At 39.8% G+C, this 18,716-nt stretch overlaps 1 protein-coding gene across 11 annotated transcripts in view; it reads left to right on the top strand.

Moving 5' to 3' along the window:
- tjp1a (tight junction protein 1a) overlaps positions 1-18,716 on the top strand; it is a 69,283-nt gene that overhangs the window by 30,471 nt on the left and 20,096 nt on the right. For all 11 annotated transcript variants that reach the window (XM_029143648.3, XM_029143650.3, XM_029143651.3 and 8 more), the window contains 10 exons: positions 10,156-10,212; positions 11,264-11,388; positions 11,506-11,608; positions 11,735-12,056; positions 12,259-12,362; positions 12,961-13,129; positions 13,232-13,367; positions 17,144-17,283; positions 17,625-17,730; positions 17,935-18,085. In XM_029143648.3, the coding sequence (XP_028999481.1) occupies positions 10,156-10,212; positions 11,264-11,388; positions 11,506-11,608; positions 11,735-12,056; positions 12,259-12,362; positions 12,961-13,129; positions 13,232-13,367; positions 17,144-17,283; positions 17,625-17,730; positions 17,935-18,085 (1,413 nt within the window). The remainder of the gene's footprint in view (positions 1-10,155; positions 10,213-11,263; positions 11,389-11,505; positions 11,609-11,734; positions 12,057-12,258; positions 12,363-12,960; positions 13,130-13,231; positions 13,368-17,143; positions 17,284-17,624; positions 17,731-17,934; positions 18,086-18,716) is intronic.

The following is an 18,716-nucleotide window of genomic DNA, read 5'->3' on the forward strand; positions in this document are numbered from 1 at the left end:
TTTACACTGAAGTCCTTTATGGCATCAGCTTGCCTGCTGTTGACTCTAGTGACGTTCCTAATTGGACTGGGTATTTGCATACAAAAATGTGTACACTTTTTTTTTTTAACAAACACAGCTATAAGGCTGAGCCTGCAGGTGCATGGTCAACACAGACAGGGCAGGTGTAAGAGGGTTGCCAGTGTCCAGTACTGAAGAATGTAGTCAAATCATTGCTTGCGATTCAAATATAACTTCTAAATAAAAATACATTAATACTGAGGGTTTTAAGTGTGGTTGTTATCAAAGAAATCAGACCTGTTCATCCCTTTATTTTATGAGGTAATCCAGTGAAGATCTGCACAGCAGGAGGCAGGTGGGTGGCAGAGAAAGGAAAAGAAAAAGAAACAAAACAAAGTTTCTCTGAGGAGTCTGAGGAGGGGGTTGATGTGAGGAGAAGGGGGGTGGGCGGTGGAGAAAGGAAAATGTGGGAGGGGAAGATTCACCGGCGTTTTTCATGTTATAAAGAATATACAAGCATGTTAGTGAATATTTCTATCAAAGCAAATAAACGAAGGAATTAAAGGAAATTTGGACGTCTTTGCAAATCGCTGTGTGGGCGAAGGACTTTTATATACTGACTACAACAAATGAGTTGTATTTAAAAGTGACTTTCATAAAATAGACTGTCCAGTGAAGTAGATGGAGTTGAGTATGTCACTGAAACATCAACATTTAACCCCGTGTTTCATTTCTTCTCTTCTACTCATTAGAAACCAGACATAGAACATTTGATATTAAAATGAATCTACATGATCCACTTCTGACTGGGCTTTTGAGTGTGTGTGTGTGTACATGCAGATTGTAAATAAACCTACAGTAATAATGGCTTTAGTCACATCATAGTACTGTTTGTCAGCTGGTAAAGCTGGGAGTCCTAAACAAGCACTGCGTCCTCTATGGCAGGGCAGGTCCCTGCATGGATTTATCATTCCCACTACAGGCGTAAGAGGTTTGACGCATGGTATTTTCTGTGTGAGACCGAGTGGGAGAGAAACATTGAGTAGAGGGAGAAGCAAATAGGCACAAGTGAATGTGGCAGCTGTGGCTCAGCTGGTTAGGGAAAGGAAAAAGAGGCTGGAACAGATTCATCCTAAGGCTTCTTGCCCTACATGCTTCCACACACTGCGTGTTCACTATTTTATCTTTTGCTGTGTTGGGAGTGTAGCACTGCCTTTGTCTGAAAAACAGTCACCAGCCTGTGGGAGACACTGTCCTTTTCACAAACAAGGAACAGTCATTACTTAGCAATGTTTAGGTGTGTTAAATTCCCAGATATGACTCAATTAGCTCATTTTGGAGACGAACGTTGGGGGGGATCGCTTAAACAGTAGGCTGTCATTTACATCAGTCATTCTTATACTAACAATGAAGTCTATAAGATCATATAGAAAACCATGTCCAGTATATTTATTCAATCATGCCTGATGCTGTTTCCTGTGTTTGCAATTATTTCTGCCTTTTAATTGTGTTTGGTTCTTCTGCAGACATGTGGGAGTTATAATATGAATTGTCAAGCTATTCAGTGTACACTCAGCCACAGATGAGATGGCTCATCATTTTCATCATCCTTCAGGGATTAAAATGCGTTCCTTAGTGTTTGTCGACTGAGCAAAACGTAAAACTACTATTATATTGCTCTGCAAATAATGGTCTTCTCATTTATGTGACATCCTATAAGAACAGTGATTTTGGTCTGTCCTTTACAGTTTATAAATCTGTAAACATTAATTGTATTAAGCATCTAAACCAAACTGTTAATGTTATATAGAAGTCTCTTGGGTATTTGGTATTTCACCATGTAAAGCCAGCCCATTTATGTGACACTTTATTTACTCCACAGACATCTTTAATAACTGCACAAAATAATGATAACAACTAGCAGTTCCAGTTAATCATATGACAGTGATGCCTAGTGGGTGACGCAATGGAGACCACAATAAAATGTGTCATTTGTGTTTCAGCACCACTGTGTTGGAACTTTACGTAAAGTATTGCCTTTGTGACTGTCTGGGGTATCGACAATACTATGACGCTGAATAATTTACACAGGATGTAATTGAAAGGAAGATTTTATGGTTGTTATCTTTTCTTAACGTTGGCATATTGAGTGATCAGGTACTGTATATTTTACAGCAGTGCAGTACAGTAATAAACAAAACTCCAATGTGGTTTTTACACATTCTAAAAAGTGAAAGACTTGAATTAGTAGCAATGAGTATGGTCAGGACCGTAATGATGTGTCTCCATTGGTCTGTGTTCACTGTACCAACCTTGTGAAAACAGTCTAATAGTCCTCACTCACCTAATGTTTGTGCACTACTGAATAACAAGATCATAAGGCTTCATTATAGATTTGAAACGTTTGTTCTTTTTACACTAATTAGTTCATTAGGTACCCACGGATATGTGTGCATCCTGCCTGGTATCGGTGCTCTGTTTTTTTAAGTAGCATTAAATGTCATTTATGTGTTATCTCTTTCTGTTTGTGCATCTAGTTAAAGAATGCATGTACCCCCTCCCAGCTATCGTCTCTTGGGGGAATGGTAATTATGCTGCCAGTTAAGTGCTGGGAAAATAGCCGCTTCAACAGTAACTCATTAATTCACTATAGATTCTGCACCACAACATGCCTATTGTAGCAAAATCCTCAGAAGGCTTGGGAATGCCATTGAGTGGGCTTGGCCTCTTGTTTTATAGCACCATGTGACTCTGCAAACTATGAGTTGTGGTTCAGAGTTTCGTAGTGCGAAAAGACATTGTGCAACTTGAAGTTTTAAAGGCATATTAAAATATTCTAAATGGCTTCTCCATGTTGACGTTTGAACATTAAAACTCTGGCATGGCTGACTACATTTGCTCTTGCTGGTAGAGAGTTAATTTTGGTCATCCATTGTGTTCTGTAGAGGCAAACATTGGCACATGTAGAGACACCTGCTCAGTCTGTTTTTGTGGTAAAGTGGGTTTTGGCACCGTCAAGACAAACAGTATATTGTGGAAACCATAATTTACAAGTTTGGGACTCGCGTGGAAAACAGCACTGACACACGCATACAGCTGTTTCGTTTACCCTTTGTCCCTCAACTGTCTGTGGTCGTCTAATAAGTTTCATGGTGATACTGGCTGTAAGTGTGATTTATCGTGAATGACACGATTTCGTTATGGGGTTAGCCATCAGCACAGAAAGACCGAAGAACCATTAAAAAAGCAGTGCACATCCATATAAACACAAATACTGTACAAAACGGTAATTACTGCTTACTGCTATATTAGTTATTATAATAAATCCAGTCTAGTGTAAATCACCAATTTTATCAGTGATACTTTGGATTTCTGTTATTAAATAGACCAAGTTACTTTTTTATCACAGTGCCTTCAGTTGTTTTGCTGGTATCTGCCCTTTTTTAATGTTTGTACTCATTGTTGTGGAGACAGTATGAGCAAATGAAGAAAAACAAACCAGAGGGAGGGTGAGGCAGAACGATCCTGCAACGAGCATGTGGCGGGGAAAAGGTGAAGGAAGTTGTTGGGAATGAGAAACAGGCAGGGCTGGGCCTTGTCTCCTTATCTGCACATTCCTGCAGCCTGTGTGTGCGTGGTGGGTGGGGCGGGCTGGGAACGCTGATAGTTGTGTGCACTGTGATTGGCTGAATTGAATGTTCCTGCACTGGGTCTGGCTTTCGTTTTAGTAGCTTGACTTGCACCGTGATTCCACAGACAAAAACAAAAAATTGTGGTTCTGTGTGCTTGCTTGTGTGTATTTTGTCAACCTCAAACTGCTGTGTCTCTTCTAAACTTTCTGGCAGCCAAGACATCAAGTATTTGCTTGGTTTCGTTATTATGGAAAGGAGGATGAGTAAAGTTTTCTCAAAATGACAGATAAGACAATTTAAAATAAGTAGCTCATTTATACAATTGTAACTTATATACAGTTGATATTGGGTGTCTCTTGACATTTCTCAAACCTTTCTTTTTCTCTGCAAGAAATACAAGTAATAATTTCTTTCTTTTCATCAAAACATCTTGCATGCCTTTATCGCACTCCTGTAATTATGTGCTGTTAAATCCTAAAAGATCCTCTGAGAGCTTATTTTAATTTTTAAGGTTTCTAAGAAACTAACAGCTTGAACTAAACCAACTGGAAGAATTGTAAAATAATGGGAGGTCAGAATCCTACCAATACACCACTCTCTTCTGTGACCTCGACACTCTCTCTGCCTCTCCAGGCAGAGGGCAATTAGAGTGGTTGAGCTGGGATGACTTTACTGCTGGATTGTCTCTTGATTTCTTATCTTAGCCCATGTTAGTGGATGACTAGTATATTTTTTAGCAGTATTGTCAAGAATAATAAATACAGGACGCACCTGATGCCCCGAAATTAATATTAATTTGTTTTAACTGAAAACAACTGAAGCAACCTCTCTAATAAAATAAATTACATTTTGACAAATTGATCACATTGTCACATCAGCTATGTTGTCACAAAGGTTAATATATCATTACATCATGAGGTACTGTCAGGATTTACTACAAGTAAAACCACAGTTGTTTTTTTTTTGCTGTCTTCAGGTATTTTGTGTCTTCTTAAAGTAGAGTTAGACTTGCATCCATTTTTATAGTTATAGTACCATTACAAGAATCATAGCATTTGCCAGTGGACAGATACTGCTGTAGTAAGATAATTGGTTGTGCTTGTAGATGTCTCCAGAAGTTTTTGTAGTAAGCTTAGTTCAGTTCTGCATCCTGCCATTTGTTTATCCATCCATCCTTCTATCCATTTCAGTGTCTACTTTCATGAGACAGCAGCAGTAGACTTCAGAGGGAAGCATGGCTCAGATTAACGTTTTAATCCAAAAGCCAGGATTATAGGTTTTGTATTTTATTCCTACCCTCACCATTCTAGCAGTTACTCTATGCTGGACAGTTTTCTGTCAGAGGGGTGATTGTGTGTAAAGTCTCGGTGTTGTGCTAGTGACAGTCATAATGGTGGACTTTTACAGAGCAGGGTGACAGAACAGAGCTGCTGTTTGAAAGTAATTAACTAAAGCATATTTAAGGATGTCAGCACAACAGTACATCATTGCTGACTGAGACGCTACATCATCATCATCATCATCTGCCTATTGGCTACTTGCCCTTATCTGCACACCCATATCTGTGCACACACTTCAAGCCCTCTCCCATTCCGTCATAATCGCAACCTGCCCTAAAAATGGATACTGCTGAATTTGTGTGTTTAACAAACAGCAGATATTTTGTTGGGTTTGTTTACATGTGCATATCACTGAATGGCACAGTACACACTAATCTGACAGATGGAATTAAAAAAAAAAATCTTACATTTGTGGCTTTTGCGCATTTGCTTTCGAGTGGTTGCCCTCCAGAACAGGCATGTGTCTCTAATTATGTGATGATGGAGTGGCCTGCTGCCTCAGTCTTTCCTTTGGGTCAAGTAGGAGGAGAAGTATTGTCGCCATGGATACAATTGCCCAGTGGTGGGAAAGCTGTTTTTGAGGTTGCCACTTGTCTAAATGTTTATCCTATCATTTTTCCTTTCTTCCTCTTCATCTCTATATAAAATCTACACCCCATGTAGTTTGTTGCAGTGTTTTGATCCCTCCACAGCAACTGACTAACATATAGGCATGTATTGATGCAGTCAAAGGTCTGAATGGTGTCACAGGTGTATCTACTTACCTGGATTCACCTAAAACTGATTAATAGTCTAAGAAGAACTATGAGAGTTATGAGACTTTGAAGTTAAATGGCTGTTATAGGATTTTACAGTCCACTTGTCCTTAAGCGTGCCCTGCAAAATGAAGTAGAAACCTTTGTAGATTGAATGTTAGAAGATAATGCATGCTATACTAAGAGGAATTTTCAATGGTGTGCTCAGGGATTTTACTGGAAGCTGAAGTTATTTCCTGCAAACAGGAAGTGGAGGGCTTTCCTGTGGGTGATGTAGCTGCTCTAGCTCACATCCTGCCTCAGGCTATCACAGAAGAGCAGACACACTAACCTAAAGCTTTGTCGGGATTTAATTTCACACTTTTTGTTTAGATGCACACAGCATATCTATGTCACAGATTAATATATGCAATATCTATATATGACATACATTAGTTTTGAAACCTGTTTTAGACACAGCAAATTATGTTTGATTCACATGAATTAAAAAAAAGTCTTTAAAGACAGAGAAAGCTCTTTTCTTTCCTTTTTCTAACTTAATGTCAACTCTTTCTCAGTCTGTGTTTGTACACAAACACAATATTGTACATTGGCACTTAATGAAATGTTCTGACTAGGTATAACATAAGTCTGTGCAACTGTTCTTTTATCGTTTTTCTTTATTTCTCCCTCAGTTTTGACCCACGTATTTCTTTTCCTTAAAAAGGGAACTTTTGACTGCATTTGATACACCCACCCCATGAAGAATGTCTGTGATTCATATAATAGGATCAACTGGACAGAAGTATCATTGATGAATCACAGATAAAAAGGTTGCCTTGCTCTTCCTGTAAACTACAAGATGACCTAATTTTCACTTGTCTTTAATTAGTGCTAATAATGAAAAAAAACTAATAGCAGTTAGTTGTTAAACCCGAACCTGAACAAGTCAGCCTTTATGTCTGAATCTGTCTGTTTCCTTTAAAGTGTAACCTTCATCAGGTTGCTTCTGGTTGCAGACGATTTGTGACATCTTAGTTGTTCTTGGTGTGAAAGGTTTGGTGGTGAGGACTGTTCATTTTTATGCTTGACCTGATTCCATATATCACAGTTTTCTGCAGTAGGTTTTTTTTATTGTCCATTTCATTCCAGCCTGTTCATCAAAATGCCCCAAAGATCTGGATTAGTCTGTGACTTTGAAGAGTCGGAGTGAGCTATTATGGTCTGTTTTGGTGGGCCAGGCAGGGCCAAGCCAGGCTGGCTGTAGCTTGAACAAAGCGGCTCTGTGGTGTTAGATCATGGTTGGTGCATGCGTGTGTACCCGTTTGTGCATGGATAAGTACACGTGTGTGGCTCTTTGTTTCCCAGCCCTGGGCCTTGCTGGCCAGGGGTCAAATCTGACTAATATAAATGTATAAATACACTAGGCTGCAGTCAGTTTGCGTAACATCAAGTGCACCATTGTTTCACACAACTCTGTGACTTCAGAGATAAACCTCATCCTTTGTTCCAGTCAGTATTTTTATTATTGTTCTACTTCAGAAAATGGAACACACTTGTGTTGATGTTTATTTTGGCTCTGTGTGTCCTGTGATCCTTTCTTTTGCAAAAACTAAAATGTTCCTCTGGCAAAATATATTAGATAATCAAATCAGTTTCTGAAACAGAGTCATAGTTCATGACAGATTTTCAACACTGAAAGTTTTACAAAATCTTATTTTGTCCTTCTCCTATTTCTTTTAATGACATTACTGTGAAGTCAGTTGCAAAACTATAGGTGCAATAAAGTAACTATTCCGAGCATGTAGATAAAGTTTCTCTTTCATTTAACTATTTTGATTGTGCCTGGTTTACCAGTTAGCATTCTGTAGCCTGCATCATTAGTTTTAAAATATCCTTTTGTAGAAAGTACCCCCATCACATGTGGCGATCATTAGCCAAGTGAACTCACAATTGTCTCCTTCGACTCATATTTGACCTATTGTCTCTAATGCTGAAAACATGCCTACACCCTTATGGCTCACACAAACTGTAAGCTCTCCCTAAAGCATTTTACGGTCAGTGTGTGGGTGTATAAGATGAGTAAAATATGTTTTACACAGGTTTTGCAAGTTTGTTCATATATCTCCCAGGTTGTTTTGAATAAGGGTTATTATTACTGCGTGTTAGATTGTGTGTATGTGAGATGGAAGGTAAAATGAAAAATGAACCTCCCTTTTTAATGTGTTATCTGGTACAGTTTATGTATACTATCCTCTGGCACTGTCAATGTAAGCTATATACTGGCTTATACCCTCTCTTCCTCCCTCACCCTATCAGTGCAACCCACAGTTCAAGGACAAGGCCGCCTGCCTGCCTGACCGCCTGGTCACATGGCCCCAGCATACTGTTGTTTCTCATGGCATAGCCCCCTCTCTGTCTGCCTGGACTGATGGAATGGATGCATGGATGAATGAGTTGATCACAAAACACTTCAGAAGAGTGGATATGTTTGGGAATATTTGGGGGAGCTGTGGCTAAATGGGTCAGGTTCCTTTGTCGCCGGAGCAGACAGTAGGGGAGGGAGCGCTCAAGCCCTCTGTGCCAATTACAGCCATAAATAACATCCACACAGCGCTGCCATGAAAATTGAGGTTAAAGGGTTAACTGTGTGTACTAGAGGTACATGTCAACTGATGTCATATGGTGCAGAGGAATCAAAGGGAAGGAGAAGACTGAAGCATAAACCCAGATTAACAGAGCACTGCAAATGCAGGTATGGTAAAGTGTACATCTGCCCGTACTACAGGCTGACTGACCATAAAGACACTTAAAACAGTGGCCATTATCTGTACTTGTTAAATACCTAATAGGATACACCACCTATCCTCTTATACAATACAATTACATGTGCTGCAATTCCCACTGGGTTACCGAACAGAACCTTGGCAGTCCAGTTTATTGAGCTTTTAACATAGTTCTGTAATAGGTTTAAGTACATTACAAGATTAGAGTTTAAAGTCTGTACTAAATATTTATTTCATGATTGTGTATAGATCATTTTACTACAAACTGATAAATAATTGTGGGTAGAAGTTCTACTTACTCACTCACTATTACTTTTGGGGGGTGGCAGCAATCTGAGAAGTACTATTTATATAATATGTGTCTGGGCATGTTAACAAGCACCAGACAGTCATGGTCTAATGGCCTGTCTCCTTTCCATGCAGGCTACCACCCTGCAGCGTAAACCTCCCATAAACTGTATATTTAGGTTAAGGGAAGGTGGTGACTGTAATAACCATGAGGCTGTTAAAGATGATGGGTGAGATGGTTCAGGGATTAGATCATGATGAAAGGGTGAGACAGTGAGATTATTGCGATGATAGGGTGGGCAGGTGACCTGGCATGTTATTTTGAAAAGCTGATTATAAAAGGTAATAGTAGTGTAGTAAATGACCACCCTACCACGTGCGGTAGTGTTTATGTCGTCTCCTTCTCCTGCCACATTATACTGTGCACAGCACTCTGCCACAGACAGCTGTACTGTCACTGCCTGCAGGCAGGCAGGCAGGCAGGCAGGAGAACGGGACAGCAGTGTTCTTCTTCCTCAGCTGGAATGAAGCAGAAGAAAGCTGTAATTTAAGATGGGGTGAAGGACTTTAAAGCAGACAGGGATCTAATTATATAACCTAATTATAGCAACAACATCACAAATATTTTCAAGAATGATTTTATTTGTCCATGCACATTATATAATAGTAGAAGATGAATTATACGCAAAGAAGGGAAACCTGTATGTAACTGAATACAAGACGGAGATATATTCCTTATTGGCATTTCCAGTGTGGCGGGTCAGAGCAGCTAAATATCTTCTATGCGTTTGCTCTTTCGGGATAAATCAGCCTGAAATGATATTGGAATGTTGACTCAGTCATTGGAGCCTTAGTCAGTCCATGCCAGTTGTCCACTCATGCTGCTGTCATATGTGCAGACCTGTGCGACATCAGGACGTAGTCATGCAAATGAGCAAAACAGTTCACCTTACAGCTGGCCGAAGGGCAACTCTGCCTACTGACACCGAACAGGATATGGAAACAATAATTGTACATGTCGTTTTTTATTTTGTACCGGCAAATAAACATTGTATTTCTATGTAAAATGTGACCTCATTCTTTCACCGCGTCCTTATAGAAGCCTTGAAACTGATGATTTATGGCTTTGACATTTGTGCAGTATTGGACAGCATTATAATGGCAAGCAACTAGTATTCAGCCCTGCACAGGATATTTGTCCTTTAAATACATTCAGTCCAACAACCACTTACTAATAAAGATTCAAAAATAAAGTATAAATACAGTAAACCTCTCTGACTTGGTGCAGTGTTAATGTAACTGATTACGTTTATGATGCAACTCATAAACTGGTTTCAGAATAATGATCTCTTTCCTCGTGTGTCCTGTGTTGCAGAGTGCAGCGATGGAGGAAACAGTCATATGGGAACAGCACACAGTAACTCTTCACAGGGTAAGTCTTCACTACTGTTTATTCCACTCTCTCTATTTTCCTCACTTGTTTTTTTCTGTCTGTCTCTGGCATCCTAATCCTTCAGAATGTCTTGTATGTTCTTCTGTTTCCTCCCTGTCATCTGCTCAGCCATCTCCCGCCTCACCCTGTACTGAGAGAACCAGCTGTAGCAGCAGGATGTGTGGTAGTGAAACAATAGTCAGGGAACCCAGATGGCAGGAAGCAAGGCTAAGGAAGCCAGAAATCAGCATCAGCTTCCTTACTACTTTTTTCATTTCCTTCCTGTTGGCAACCTAGCCTCCTTAACACAACTCCAGGGAAAGAAGGATAGAATAGTTTTCAGTTACATGCAAATATGAACAGCTAGCTAGCTTCTGGATAGTTGGCGGTTATTTCCCTGGCACAATCGGCACCATTGGGGAAAATAAATTATTCTATGCCATACATACATACAGCCATACTATGAGTCATCTGTCCCAAAAGGTAGCAGACAAATAACATAATCCTTGTCCTGTTTACATTCTAAATGGTTTCCATTTATGTATAGAAATTAACGTCGGAACTTACTTTGCTTTGAGGCAGTAAACTTGGGTTACTTGATGCCATTGTGCCATAGGATTTTGTAGAGCACCTGTCTAGACTGGCTTGCTGTAATCTAATTAGCAGCGGCTTTATTGAGACTGAAGAAGTGACCCGGTGTGGCCTGTGGTTCTCAGCCTTACAGCAACTGCGTTGTTGTGGTTGTACGATTAGTCATTTACATCACGTTGGTTGTGCCCTTATTTCTGGCTTTGTGAAAGGAAAGTCCTTGGACTTTCTATTCAAAATTTAGCTAAATAATTTTCATTTGCATGGCTTTGTTGTTGCCTTTAGAAAATAAGATAAACCTTTGTTCTTCCCACATTTTCCCAGTTTTAAATTGATTTTTTTAAACATTTTATTCAAGTAAGTTTTTAACTTCGGTGTTCTTCTTCTATTGCCTCCTGTACTCCTAGCATAGTTTGCAACAAACTCTTAATTACGCCACATTTGTGTTATGCCCTGTCTTTAGGCCGCAGGATTTGGGTTTGGCATTGCCATCTCAGGTGGGAGAGACAACCCTCATTTTCAGAGTGGGGAGACCTCCATTGTAATATCTGATGTGTTGAAAGGAGGTCCTGCAGAAGGGCTGCTACAGTAAGTGCTTGCCATTATGATCATGTTGAATTTATTGCTGGATGTTTACTGACTGAAAGTTGAACTTATAATGAATATAATATACTGTAGATATAATAAATCATTTTTCCCCCCCAGAGAAAATGATAGAGTGGTGATGGTCAATGCTGTCTCCATGGACAATGTGGAACATGCCTATGCTGTGCAGCAACTGCGCAAGAGTGGGAAAAATGCAAAGATTGTAAGTTCATTCAGCCTGAATTTAAAGCAAATACATTTGTAGTTACCCATGACCCCATGCAGCAGGTATTTGATATTAATTAATTGTGAGAGTTTGCCTATTTAACAATCCAAACAATTTTTTAAGACTATTCGTAGGAAAAGGAAAGTACAGATGTCCGTTTCGAGGGCAGGGGACAGGGAAACTATGTCGGAGCATGAAGAAGAGGAGAGTGAGGAGGAGGATGGCTACGAGCAACGTGGTCGCGCGGCTCAAAGTGCTTTTGCAGCAAGCGGAGGCACCGGCACTGGCAGACGTCAGGATCGCGAGCATAGCAGCAGCGGCAGGCGAGATCACAGTGCCTCACGGGAGAGGAGCGTCTCACCGCGCTCTGATCGCAGATCACAAGCCTCGTCTGCTCCTCCCAGGCCTTCCAAGGTCACACTTGTCAAGTCCCGCAAGAATGAAGGTGGGACACAGAAAAGCATCTACTCTGTATTTTTAGAAGACATCTCACCTGAAAAACCTTATATGATTTTAAAAAAATAAATACCTATTAAACATTCAGCTATTTCTTTCAGTGGCATTTAAAACAAGTAGTGTCATTGGAAATTATCTACCTAAACAAGGAACTGTGATAAATTGTTTATGTTCATGATTTTTGAAAACAGAATATGGACTGCGACTAGCGAGTCACATCTTTGTGAAGGATATCTCTCCTGAAAGCCTTGCTGCACGGGATGGAAACATCCAGGAGGGAGATGTTGTACTTAAGGTAAAACAAAGAAAAGAAGAAATGATTAATATTAGCTAGTGTCTGGATAATGTTTTTTGTAGGTAAAACACAATAATAAGAAACTAAACCGATGAAAGATGAATGCACATGGCTGTGTTTAAGTAATTTCGTTAATAGCAGTGAGATGAGGTGGAAAAGAAGATTCCACAAGAATTAGTTGGTAATCTGTGAACTTGTGGAAGTGGCTTAGAGAGTGAGGTCACAGTTCATTAGTATTTAGACTCCCAAACACATTACATTATTCTTTTTTACAGTGACTTAATCTCTAAAGAGGAAAAAAATCTTCTGTATATTATAGTTACAATTGGTGTAATTTATTTCATGTATTGTTCTGAAGTGAAAAGAGTTAAAGGAGATGCACGCAAATTATGTGCACTTATTTCTGAAGGCGTTGTTCATGGTAAATGCTTCATTATTGTTAAAGTGAGGGAGAATTTAGCGTTACTCTTTGTTTCCTGATAATCCCAGGGCTTTAAAAGCACAGTGTTGGTCTCAACAGAACAACTGTGCTTTACAGGTAACTTGTCTGTTCAGGTTTTGTGGGGTTTGTGCTGACCTCCTTCTCTTACTCTGGCAGATCAATGGCACAGTTACAGAGAACCTATCACTGATAGATGCCAAGAAGCTCATAGAGAGGTCGAAGGGCAAGTTGAAGATGGTGGTGCAGCGAGATGAGCGAGCCACGCTGCTTAACATTCCTGACCTTGATGACAGCATCCCCTCAGCCAATAACTCCGACAGAGACGGTCGGACAGTTTTTCTTCAACTTGCATAGTTGCCTAAACATTCATTGTGTTACAAAATACTGTAAATTCAATACTCATTCCTACCTAATTCACTTTTTACAGACATTTCCGAAATACTTTCAATTACATCAGGCCATTCAAATCGGTCCCATGGGCGAGTCAGTCGATCGCGGTCACCTGACGGGCCTGAACCATCGGAACTTCTCCGTCACTCACCTCGACAAATGAGCAATGGCAGGTAAGTGAATTACGCATGCAAAACACGCACATCTGGTGATAGGTCACAGCTGTCACACATGTCACAGTCATACATCTATATTCTCATCACTTAAGCTTCATACATCATGTTCACAACCACAAGTTAGTGGATGCTGAGTAAGCTTCCACCAGTAATGCAAAAAAGCAATAGATAGAGGCACATCATGCATAAACCATGACACTCCCTCAGGAGCCATTAGCGAGTTTCAATACAGCCTGGCTTTGGAAACGAAAGGAGGAGGGACTGATGTTTATGAGAGCACTCTGGTTTTATTTTGAAAATGTAATACAATCATGCAGTTAAGACGTGTTTTATATCTATAAATCACTTTCATTTGAATTTCGTACTGGTCTTACTTTCTTCAACTGTATTTTATCCTTTTTGTTCTTTCCTGCCAGTTGGAGTTTTCTGTAAGTTATCTTTCTTTTGTAGTTTAGATTTTGTGCAATTTCTTGTAGTTGACAGCTGCTAGGTGGCAAAATAAGAGACATACAAATGAGTTTGTTTTTCCCCAGGCACTGTGGATTTTGGGTTGTTAGCGTGCTTGGCAATAACAATACATAATTCTTGGTTAATTGAGACAAGAATTGCTAGCTCTGACAGACTCAAACACATTTGATAATTGGACCAGGGAGTGAAACAGCCTTGTCTCTTTTTGGGAATACAACATTGCTCAATATTTTCTTGGCCACAGCGTGAAAAGACAGATGATGTCTGTGCGCACAGCACATAGCTTAGTTTGGCACTGTAAATCAAGGATATTGAATGAAGAGCCCAAATCCATGCCTGCTTCAAACAGTTGCTTTGTATTTAACTCTCACACCTTGAGATAAGCAGGCCTCCATTTTATCTCACATCACATGATGCTGATATACTATGCTGATACAGAGAAAACCTATGTTTCAGACAATGTGGTGCAGAAACTTACCTATAGGTTTTATTTCAGGAGGTTAATCGGAGCTTAGTTTTTTCCAGACATGCTCCTGATGAAATGGAGGTCTTGCTATGTATAAAGTTGCACATGTGCGATCTGGCTTAACATTACAAAATTAACACAATTGAATAGCAGTTGTAGCTGCAAGATATTAGTTTAATGTGCTGCTAGTATTTTAGTTTTTTGGCTTACTAGTCGCTTACTGTCCATCAAATTAGATTAACCTTCAGTCCTGCCAGTTGTTTAGATGGTATATTGTGTAAGACTGGAGAGTAATCATATTTATTTTAATGCAGGATGAGCGCAGGTTCACTGTTGCACTGGTTATTTGCAATGTAAGTGTACACAACCCCTTTGATAATGGGCCAGAGTGTGTTTAAGTCTTTATTACTATGATTTTTGTTGTTGTTGTCCTGATTTTTCCTTCACCTGCACCTAAATGTATATTCATCTCTAGAATGCAGGCGCATTTTATTTTTGTGCACCATACGACTTGTTGCTGCTGAGCGTACAGTTAGTCGTAAGAGGATTTACACCTGCTTCTCCTGTAGCTGCAGTTTAAAAATTAACTGAGAAAATCACAGTCTGTCACTAGGCTGTGATGTAAGGCAATGTTTTTACTATCTCTCCATTCAAGAGGGGGGAAAAGAATTTGACACACTTCCCACAGTGCTTTGCCCCAAGCCAGATGGCTCTCTTAACCCGATTGGCTGTAGGGCTTAGAGGCATTCTTTTGCCTGGGATACGACACTGCTCCATGTTTCTGAATACATCAAATCATTAAAACACTCTTTACCCAGATTGCCTGTCAGTGAGCATGAGATACTTTGTGTCTAGGGAAAAGCTTCGCTGTCTTGTCTATTGAGGAATTGAACTCAGTGTCTTCTGAATAATGGTTCAACAGACAAAAAAGTATGTGTAAGTAATATTTTTCAATATCTGTCTGTTTATATTAGTTTAATTGTTAATTTTTAATTATGGTTACAAGAGTAAATGTACTTGTAAAATGTACTTGACGTTAGACGTACCAGCCATTCTGCAAAAAAATGTGTAATATTTGTGCATCAATCAGTTTAGTTGACTAAGTTTCCTTGTGACAAAATTGTAAGGTTATTCCTAAATTAACAGTATTTTCAACAAATTTACAATTAAAACAAGATAAATAATAAATTTATCTTAGCCCTGAAATGCCTCCTTATGTAAAAGTGGAGAAGGCCACTTGGAAGAGGCTTAGGAGCTACCAAAACAGAGAGCAGAATGACAGAAAGAACCATCCTCAGTGCTACGGATTACTCCATGCAGGGAGGATGATTATGGTCGCTCTCGTTACAGATATACTCACTTCTTCCACCCTATGATGGAATGCCATAATGCCAGAAATTTGGCCGTTGGCATTTAGTAAAATGCTGCCAGAGCAGTGATGATTTGTGTACGGTTCAAGCTTTAGTCAGCACTGTTCACAGATCTGCACTTAACGTCTGCACCTTACAGGCTCACTAAAGGCTTTTTGTGTTCCTAGCAGGTTTTCTTGGTGTTGTTGATGCAATTATGCCAGGGACTGAAATACGTGTAGAGTAGGTGAAGAGGTCTGAATATTTGTGAATAGAATGTCTGGACTGTTATGCAGTGGTTGTGGTGAGGCGTTCAATTGTTATGCATTGATAGCTGTCTGTGCAGTCGCATCTTTTCTCCCACACACAGTCCTGTACCCGTACCTGTAGTGTAAGAATGTCTAAGCAAAGGCACTGAACAAAGTCTTCTGTCAAACAGTGTTTGTCAGCATGGAACCCTTTTTTTAGCACCATTCTGCAGCAAGAACCGGCAGATTTAGGCCAAAGCACCCTCACGTCTCTCTTCGACCCTTTGCTCCTGCTGTGTTTTTTTCATTCCTGTAAATTCCCATCTCCTTCTCTCTTTCTGTACACACAGACACTGACTATTTCTGCCCTATTACAGTACTGTTTATTCTTGGACAGAAGCTTTCATTTTCCCCTGTGCCACTACAACAAATGCCTCATTTTGTCTGATGATGGTTTTGCTGACATAAAATTGTACAGAGGAGTTTGGTTTGTATGATAGAATTAGAGCCACTAGTTAAAGTGAGGGACATCAAAATTATTCTTTGTGTCTCTATTTACTGTTTTATTTTGTACCTATAACTGCATGTTCTTCCTTAGGTGTTTAACTGAATAAGTGAATGGGCATGGAGGAAAACTGCCTAGTCTGAGCTAGTGGCACTGCCTGTACCTTCACATTCTTCTACAAAAGCTTCTGAGTACAGCTCAAGTACTGTGCCAATAAGCAGTCATGTGATCACACTGGAATTCAACCATTGTTTTAAGCAACAGAGGGCTTTCTACTCTGTTAGGCAAAGCCTACTGGACTCCTTTTCTTGCTCTCTTGCGCACACACACACACACACACACACACACAGTTGTAGCTTGTTTATTTTAAGCAGGTTAAACAGGAAAAGTCTGAAAACTATCCTATATCAAGAGTTTATGTTAGGAGTGTTATTTCACTCTGTGTGATTTTATTGGAAATGTATTCTATAACAACTGAAGTTATATAAGTTGGAATGTGCTTTGCCTTGGCCACTGAAAAAGGAACAAAAAAGATCTACCGGGATATACAAATGAGAATCAAATTGAGATCATTTAAATACCTGGTTTATAGATTAGTGCCAGTTTGAGGCTATTTATGTTTGGATTATGATGTTGCATGTGCTTTAAGCCATGCTGTAATGCAATATTCAGCTGTGGACTAACCTTTTTTGCTAATAACACTGACGTCTATTTGTACTCTGGAATTTGTATTTCAGCCATCGAAGTCGTGATGAAGAGCGTATATCCAAACCAGGGGCCATGTCCACACCAGTCAAAAGCTCTGATGATGGTGTCTTGTCGCAGACCAGCGACCAGGGCAGCTCCAGAGATGACAAACTGTTACCTCCACTGCCTGGTACGGAACCTTCTACCCACTGTTACAAAGGATTAGTGTGGTGTCTTAAATCATTCATGAACGTTTACCACATATATTTTTTAGCTCATTACAAATTTTGTTTTACACATAAGGTCAAACATCACCAGTGAGTTCAGTGTAAAATTTACCAAATGAATATGAAAGACATTTGAAACACTGATTAACCCCATTCTTTGACTTATCTAGCTGGTTTTACTATTACCAAATATTTGACTAGCTCTCTTTTAAAGAAACCTACATTGCATGTGAAATAATTTGTGTGTCAAAGGATTCTGTTTGCAGTGAATGTGTTTTTCTTCTCGTGTTTGTGCTTGTGGCAGAACCAAAGCCAGTTTACGCACAGCCTGGTCAGCCCGATGTGGACCTGCCTGTCAGCCCCTCTGATGCCCCTGTACCTAATGCAGTTCATGATGATAGTATTCTCAGGTAAACACCAAAGCTGTACTTATTTAAAGTATAATTTATGTTTATGTGTCCACCTGCCACATGCTTGAAATAAACAGCTACATTTTTGTTATGGCACACTCTTCATTTTTAAAGAGCTGGTTATGTTCTGATTGTTTTAAATTCCACGATTTGCTGACTTACCTTTGCGCCTTACCCTGCCTGTCTACCTGTGTTTTCCTGCAGGCCGAGTATGAAGCTGGTGAAGTTCAAGAAGGGAGAGAGTGTGGGCCTGCGGCTAGCAGGAGGAAATGATGTGGGAATTTTTGTGGCAGGAGTTTTGGAAGACAGTCCTGCAGCCAAGGAGGGTCTGGAGGAGGGAGACCAGATTCTTAGGGTAGGATACTTTTTATTACCCAAGAAGAATTAATACTATTTGCTTTTTGCACTTCCTTGGCGCAACAACTAGTTGGCTTTTGTAATTATGTTAAAGCAAAAGAGTCAAACAATTATCTCAGCTGACACTGGATTTTCTTAGATGATGATTTAGGCATGTTTTTGTAGGTGATGTGAACTATTTATAATATTCTGTCCTCTTGCGGCTCTTCTTATCCTGCATAGTAAAGACAGCAGGAAAAAACACAATATATTCACTAAGTAAAACAACTGCTCAGGCCTGGGGCTACATCAACATACATCAAACATGCCGGCTGTGTTTGGGGAAAGAGGATAGAGAGAAAATCTGCTGCAGCTTTGCGGAAACCAGATGTTTTCTGTGCCTCACTTGCAGATACATGGAATGCTTAATATTTCGATTCCATTACATTTGTATTTTGTCTAAGGTGTAGCCTTGACTTCGTAGAACTACTGCTCTTGTTTTCTCTTTCACATGAAAGGTGGTGGGAGGAACATCTGGTGTTTATATTGAAATTGATGAGCCATACCTACCCACGCTAATTTAGATGGGATCCCGTGGCCACAGTAGTTTAATGTCTGTGCAAATAGATCTTGGGATTACAGTACAATGT

Source organism: Betta splendens, chromosome 3, assembly GCF_900634795.4.
Source record: "Betta splendens chromosome 3, fBetSpl5.4, whole genome shotgun sequence".
NCBI classification, from domain to species: Eukaryota; Metazoa; Chordata; class Actinopteri; order Anabantiformes; family Osphronemidae; genus Betta; species Betta splendens.